The sequence below is a fragment of the Tripterygium wilfordii genome, chromosome 4 (genome assembly GCF_013401445.1).
Source record: "Tripterygium wilfordii isolate XIE 37 chromosome 4, ASM1340144v1, whole genome shotgun sequence".
NCBI lineage: Eukaryota > Viridiplantae > Streptophyta > Magnoliopsida > Celastrales > Celastraceae > Tripterygium > Tripterygium wilfordii.
The window spans coordinates 6,687,073-6,694,844 of NC_052235.1; the positions used below are offsets into that span (position 1 = coordinate 6,687,073).

General features: G+C 37.7%; 1 protein-coding gene and 1 long non-coding RNA gene across 2 annotated transcripts; one reads left to right on the forward strand and one right to left on the reverse strand.

Annotated features, from left to right (window-relative positions):
- Positions 1–3,144: 3,144 nt before the first annotated feature.
- On the forward strand, positions 3,145–5,556 carry LOC119996866 (protein FAR1-RELATED SEQUENCE 5-like). Its single transcript, XM_038843648.1, has 3 exons — positions 3,145–5,033; positions 5,144–5,423; positions 5,509–5,556. Exons 1-3 carry the CDS (start codon positions 3,145–3,147, stop codon positions 5,554–5,556), a joined length of 2,217 nt encoding a protein of 738 aa, XP_038699576.1.
- A 1,023-nt stretch (positions 5,557–6,579) lies between these two features.
- LOC119996988 lies at positions 6,580–7,555 on the reverse strand. Its single transcript, XR_005467937.1, has 3 exons — positions 7,311–7,555; positions 7,119–7,227; positions 6,580–7,004 (listed from the first exon to the last, which is right to left on the reverse strand). It is a non-coding gene; the product is annotated as an uncharacterized LOC119996988 (long non-coding RNA).
- Between the last annotated feature and the right edge of the window lie 217 nt (positions 7,556–7,772).

A 7,772-nucleotide genomic window follows, 5' to 3' on the forward strand; every position in this document is an offset into this window, starting at 1 on the left:
CTGAATAAAATACAAAATAAAAACAAAAAAAAACAAACGTAGTTCTTAAAGACGACTAAACCCTTAAATCATTATACCTCTGACCACACGTTTCAAAGAAACAATTTTCTACCCCTTCTAATGGGACCCCCTTGCAGTATTAAATGCAAGTTACTCACCGATATACTTGTCAATCAATCAAAAGCAAACTCTCCAATTTTACTGAGAGTTAAAATGGTAATGGGAAATCTCAGCCCTCCATGTAAAATGGATGGATGAGATTAGAGTCCTAATTTTCATAAGATCTTTGACTTATTTCATGTGTGGCTGTGAAATAAATCAAGTACACACCGAATGCAATTTTGATTGCAATGCATTACGGCTAATTCAACTTAACTTAACCAACATTATTGACTCCCCTTCCTATGCCACGTATCACAGCTAGTATATATACATGTATGCTTGTGATTTAGCCTAATTTGTTTAGTAAATATATTGAAGATTCTTTACATATATTCTAATCTACATTAATGTCAATTATTTAGACATTTAGTATGATTGAGTTTATAATCTATTAATTACCAGAATAATGTTGACTGACTTTAATATTAGTGGAGGAAAGAGTAGACTAAGCCAATTTGAGGTGATTACAATAACTATATTAGTGGAGGAATTAGTGGTCAATAAGTTAGCTATTAATGCAATAAATTAGCACCTTAGAATTCTACTCCCTCCGTCACATTTTAATTGTCCTCTATTCTTTTTTGGGATGTCCCAAAATGAATTGTTCATTTCAATTAATTAAAATTAATTTCATCCATTTTTCTCATCTTACCCTTATATATCCTGAAATTGAAAAGCTAGAAGAGTTCAACAATCAACTCAATAAATGAGGGTATAAATGTCAAATTTAAGGGGAGTAATGCACTTTCTTAAACTGTGTGTAAAATTGAAAGGGACAATTAAAATGGGACGGAGAGAGTATTCAAGATAATCTTTTCGTTATAGAGAAGCTACTTTTACAAGTATCGTTAATAAAATTCCATAAGCTATCCATGCATTAGGAAAATAATATAATTTGTTGTAGTTTAATATTTAATAAAAAAATATGGATTGACTTGACAATTACACGTACAATTTTTTTATGAATGAGACCAGGAATTTAGGATAGTTCTTTAACTAAAAAACAATTTAGAATCTTAGATAATAAGTTAATAGCTATTTAATGCAATAATGTAATGGTTACATGATTACCAATAAGGGTGTCGAAAATGACATGTATTTTGAGAGTTAAAACGTTTTAAAATTTTGTTTAAGAGACTTTGACACCCATGAGCTACCACTATATGGGCTACCCAATATTACTATAAGGGAAAGCGTTAAAAATTTTAGGAAACCCAATACCATATTTGTGTGCTATTCCAATTACCAATGCCATTAAACCATCATTTAATTAAAACGACTTTTGTTATACATTATCATTAAGTATATCAACGTCTATCATATGTAACAAATTCAGGTGTACATTTTTTTTTATACATGCAACCTCTATTCTCATTCGTCCTTCCACATGAGATCTCTTGTGATCCTAACAATCGGGATGTTAGGATATTATTATAAAAACTGCGTTTTTCACCATGCCACGTCCATTATAACATTCTTACGGGGCATTTTGTTGACATTTTCAGGGGATGAAGGTGTGATGAGTGTGAGATTATTATAGTCTCTTGTTTTGTTGAGTATTGGAGGGTGGAATCTCAAACGCACTCCACCCTCTATTATCCCTTGTGGAGAATAACCAAATTCATTATTTTTTGTGAGTTTGAATATTCTTAACGAGGAAGAATGAGTTGTGATATGTACAAAATTCTTTTACACTTGTTATAGATTATTGTTTTATTTTCTAAAAGGGAAAAAAATAATATGAAAATTGTACTATTAATGTCAGTGGCGGAGCCACCTAGAAATCACTGGTGGCCTAGGCCCCCAATGAATTTTTTTTCCTTATATATAAAACAATAAAATGAGCCCTCAATGGGTATACTTGAGACCTCCAATGCATAGACAACACTATCTACTGTTGAAGAAATGTGCACGACTCTTGAGTATCATTTAGAAACATACATTGCAAATATAATAAATAACATGATAGATTTAATTAATTGAAAGGATTTGGTGATCTTTCTAGATTATTAATGCAAATAAAGAAGTATCTATATTTTACTTATGTACCCGCTTTTTAAGTTCACACTCATGCACTCTCTATATTTTATAACAAACATGAACACTCATCTCCTTCTTATCTCATGCTCATCTCACACAATTACGAACCAAAAACCCTCTTATTGTATTAGGACACATATCCGAATTTAAATTCCACTAATAGATAATATATGTATTAAAAATTAATCGCTAGACCTACAAATGAATAGTTATGATGTTTAAGTATGACTAACTACATGTTAAGGTGTGAAATAACTAAGATTGCTTTTACATTTGTTGATTAGTAGACTAAATAAACATGTAAATAAATCATTTGTCTTGTGTTTTTTATACCATCAGCTCATTCACTTGGATGGTTTTAGTACATGATCGTTACACGTGGTCGTGGTTAGCTAATTTGCAAGTTAACCACTGACCAACTCCAAATTTAATATGTTTGGTAATAAAAATCTAATCTTTAGTGATTCCCAAAAATGATATTTTTTTTTGAGAGGTCAAAACTGATAATCAATAGTGAATGGAATGGTAACTGATTTGGTTAACCCACTTGGAGAATTACTGGGTCGTAAACCGTGTGCACAACATTTGAGGATGCAAAACGAATGATATGTGTTAATCAAACTTTAATTTGATAAATATAATTTTATTAAAGCTAATTTTAAGCATAATATTTTTATTAATAATATAAATTGTTGGACTTGGACACATGCCACATGGAATAATAATTTTCATTCTCGAAGCCCAAATTCCCATTAAACCGTAGTAAAGCTTTTGCTCATCCTTTAAAAAGTGATTTCATGGCAGGAAGATGTCTTATTTTAATTGTGAGTGTATTCATTTGGCGGTAGAACATTTTAGTTTTCCCGCCCATTTCTTCAATGCAAAAGTTACCATCATATCTAAATTGCTTCCCTGGCAAGAACCAACAATTACGAGTCTACCATGGATGGTTATCCGGCTGGCCTGGAAGATGCACGCTCACTGCAACCGAAAGATGTAGTGGGCATGAGTTTTGACACTATTGAAATGGCGTACAATTTCTACAATGCATACGCGGCGGCTGTAGGTTTCAGTACAAGGGCACAAAAAGTATCAAGGCGACGAAATGGAGAGGTTAGAATGAAGGAATGGTGTTGTAGCAAAGAGGGTAAGAGGAGGTTTGTGCAGCCAGAACTAGCACCTAACAAACGCCGCTGCAGAGACGAGACAAGATGCAGATGCCTTGTAAGAATGCGGATAGTTTTTGATCTGACCATAGCAAAATGGGTTGTCTCAATGTTTGTGCCGGAGCACAATCACCCGCTTACGCAGCCAGACTTTGTGCGGTTCCTTGCCTCACATAGGACTGTAACTGAAGGTGATATGGCCCAGATGATGGCGATGCGCGCGTCGAACATACGACCAACTCACATAATGCAATACATGTCCAGACAGGCTGGAGGAGTAGAGAATGTCGGGTTCACGCGTAGAGACATGTACAACGCAATGCAGGAGCATACTAGGACACAAATTTCAACCGGCGATGCACAACGAGCACTGGCCTTTCTAGATTTGAAGAAAACAAATGACGATGGTTGTTTCCATGAACACACATGTGATGAAGATGGACGGCTCAAAAATTTGTTCTGGTGTGACACATCATGTCGTTTTGATTATGCGTGTTTTGGGGATGTATTAGCATTCGATGCGACATACAAGACTAATCTCTACAATAGACCACTTGTGATATTGATAGGTGTAAACAATCACCATCGAACATGTTTCTTTGGATGTTCGATACTAATCGATGAAACAACAACAACGTATATGTGGCTCTTAGACACCTTTCTCCGAGCAATGGGGAACAAGATGCCGGTCTCTGTGATAACGGACGGATGCAAGGCAATGGCAGCAGCAATCCGAGCGAAACTACCCAATGCCCGTCATAGACTTTGCGAGTGGCATTTGGAAAGAAATTGTTCGGCTAATATACACAGGGGGAATTTCCCAAATGAAGTGAAATCATTGTTCCGTCATAAGGAACCAGAAACATTCGACACTGCTTGGCATGAGCTGCTTGAAAGACATGAGATAGTTGGAAATCCATGGGCACAGGAATACTTATACGATCAACGTCGAATGTGGTGTGATGCATATCTTTTGGGACATTTTTTTGCTGGCCAAAGGACGACGCAACGGTGCGAGTCAATTAATGCTCATCGTCATAAATTTATGGGAAAGCGATTACATATATACAATCTTGTGGAGAAATTTGACTCGGAGTTCGCAACTATAAGGGATGGTGACGCTGAGGCAGAGCACGAAACCTTACATAGTACACCATTAACAGTAGGACCTTTGTCACCGTTGGATTCTAATGCTGCATCAATATACACACGGGTCATGTATAGGAAGGTAAAATTTCAGATGGCCCTATCGCACGGTGTAATAACTGTGTCCGATACAGTGGTTGGTCACACGCGTGTGTACACGCTATCGAGGTATAGATGCAGGGGTCGCAATCATGTGGTAACTGTCAATGAACACAATGGAGAACTTAAGTGCTCATGCTTGTTCTTCGAAACAAACGGTTATGCGTGTCGTCACTTGATACACGTACTGATCCAGAGGGACGTCGGAGAGTTTCCACCATGTTTGATACTCAAGAGATGGACTAGGCGTGCCAAAGAGATGGCACCAGATGGAGGGAATAATTCAATTCCGCTTGAACTTGCCATCAAGGTGAGGTATGGGGCGTTAACTTCGTTTGGGAACATGGCATTTCGTTTGGCTAGCCGGACAGTGGAAAGTTTCAATGAGGCAAAAATAACAATGTTAAACATGGCCGACAAGTAAGGAACTTGGGTACTCGGGTTAGACATTATGTAGTCACTGTTTACTTTATTACTATTTTGTAGGAAGACAATTTAATTGAATATAATTTGAACAATGTTTATGCCAGGTACCGCGAGCGAACCAGCACAACCGATCAGACAAATGTGGAAGGAACAGAGGTTCCTACAATCAGGGACCCAGCAATAACAGTGCGTCCACAGCGATCCACCACTACTCGGGCCACTCAAAGCACATTGCGCAAATGCTCTATTTGCAAGGCGACTGGTCATGATAAAAGGCGTTGTCCATCGATAATAACAGGAAATGTTAGAGAAGATGGTGCCATCACGGGGGATACGGCGCAACCATCCACCTCACGTGATCCAAACTTGAGCTCGGTGAATTATGTAAATGAATGTCGATGTTACTTGGTTATAATAGAACATGCTGTATAATTTCAATTTGTCACTTATAGATGCGCTTATTTTGCAGGGATTACATAATTGGCCAGCTTCCTCTCATGACTCAGTCGAGCTTTAGAATCTGGTTGGGTGTTATTGATGCCAACTGAAGAAATAATACGTGCAAATGCTGATGCCGGGCATACAATAACAAACACTGGACTTGTCAACATGGGCCCCAAGTGTCAAGATCAATTCAAAGAAGTTCTCCTTTGATTGATACCAATTGCTTAAATCATGGAGCTCGAAAGAATGGGTGTGAAAGTCAGAATTCAATGGGAATAGCTTTGCATGATCATAGGAGTTAATTATAGGTATAATGGTTAAATGTAAAGCATATTACTTGTCAAAGAACTCCCTTACTGTAAAACCTTGTTTTGATGTAGCTTTTTTCTAGTATCATTTGGTTGTCTTTGGGGGAGTCTGCATGGCTAAAAACTTGCCCTTTTTGTGCAAACTGGACCCTTGTTTTGATGTAGCTTTTTTTCTAATATCATTTGGCTGTCTTTGGGAGAGTTTACATGGTTAAAAACTTGCCCTTTTTGAGCAAACTGGACTTGGGTAAAATAAATTGAGGGAATGTGGAATTGGGTGATTGGGAATGGACTTCTGAAGATATTCACATCCAACAATTGCAAAAGCTGCTGCTTAGGTGAGGAATTAGGTGACAAGTGATAGTGGCTCAGAGAACAGTACCTAGTAAATCAGTTCCGATGAATAAGATAGGTCCTGTTGTGACACACAGATCAATTGATCGTACTAACTCAAGGAAAGCAAAAAAGACGATTGAGTGGGTTAAAAACAAGCTAGGATCTCATCTTTCCCCATCGTTGCCGTAGCCATCATCATCATCGACAAAAAAAAACCAAGGGCTTCAGGGGTTAGGGAACATAAGGATAGTGAAGAAATTGCACACCAAAATAAAGAATCACATGTAAACAACCATTCTAATTTAAACAAGATTAGTAAACAGAAGTTTTTGACACATAATAGTTGATCCTCTTTTGGTGATTAACAAAGAGGAGCAATTGACAGTAAAGTTTACACATTCTGCAACGTAAGCAATATGAACATCATCTTAATTTTGTCACTCTGTTGTGAATCCATCCGCACGAATCTTTACCATCTGCTGCTGAAACATTTGAAAATCAAGGTACAACAGATATGCAAGGTCTCCCTCAACTGCCATATAATAGGCTATTCGAAACTACAATGGACTTGAGGAGCACATATTCTAGCATGATTCACAAGCCTGACGCATATCTAATCAGCATAGAATTTAAACACTAATCTTCACAATCCCACATACTGAAGCCTCCACGAAACCAATGTTTGAAGCTTTGAAAGTTGAATGGCAGAAGATCCCGTGCATTAACCCAAATAGTGAAGCTTCTATAAATATTTTTTAGCTAATACACGGACTTGCTCAATAAAAGATTCAGTTTGCAAAGCAGAATTTCCCAATCTAGTGTTATCAATTGGCACTACTCGCCACCGAAGGACTGTATGACCAAGAGACTCTGCAACCTTCAGAACAATAATAAAATTACTTCAGAAATGTATTCTGAGAAATTCAAGCATGAAAAAAAAAAGACGAAAAAGAGACGTTCGATATAGCAATCAATTAATTCCCAGTAGTACCTTGGCAAAACCCTCGTTGCTTTCCTCCCTATGGTTCTCCGTAGTGGGCATATGTTCCAATTACATATTGCCCAGATGGTGGTAGTTCAAACCCCACATCCTTGACAACCTGAATAGCACGCCAAAGAATTATTGACAGATGAGACATGAAATCCTAAACAAAATCAAGGATGGAGAGATCTGCTTGAGAACCTTGATAGCAGCTCTCTGTGGGTACCACCGCCAGAAACACGAGGAATACATGAGAGTTGAGACGACTCTATCTATTCCCCATGACTCAGCTGAGGTTTGGTGGCCGGCACGCTCAGAGACAGCATAGGGTTGCCTCTTATTCTTCGAGATTTTGGAGTGGACGAAGTTGACGATATCGGGTCGAATCGTCGACTTCGTGACATCGGGGAGGGCTATGCGGGTGGGTGGAGTCAAACTCCGTGTAGAAGAAGAAGTCCGTCTAATATTCTCCTAGGGTGTATGTGTCTTTTGGTTTTATTTTTGATTTATTTGATTTAATTAAATAGGGACAAATGGGGTTGTTTTTGTTAGACAGATCTAACGGCCAAAGTTTATTTTTTAAATCGTACGATGTTTAACGGGAGTGGACTGAGGGTGGACCTAAAGAGGATGGACCTAAGACGGTCCCATTACTTTTGTGTA

Excerpts from the sequence above, each read along its gene's own strand:
- LOC119996866 (XM_038843648.1), top strand. The coding sequence starts at position 3,145 with ATGGATGGTTATCCGGCTGGCCTGGAAGATGCACGCTCACTGCAACCG. Across the intron at positions 5,034-5,143 it reads ATGTTAAACATGGCCGACAA|GTACCGCGAGCGAACCAGCA; the intron begins GTAAGGAACTTG and ends TGTTTATGCCAG. Across the intron at positions 5,424-5,508 it reads ACTTGAGCTCGGTGAATTAT|GGATTACATAATTGGCCAGC; the intron begins GTAAATGAATGT and ends CTTATTTTGCAG.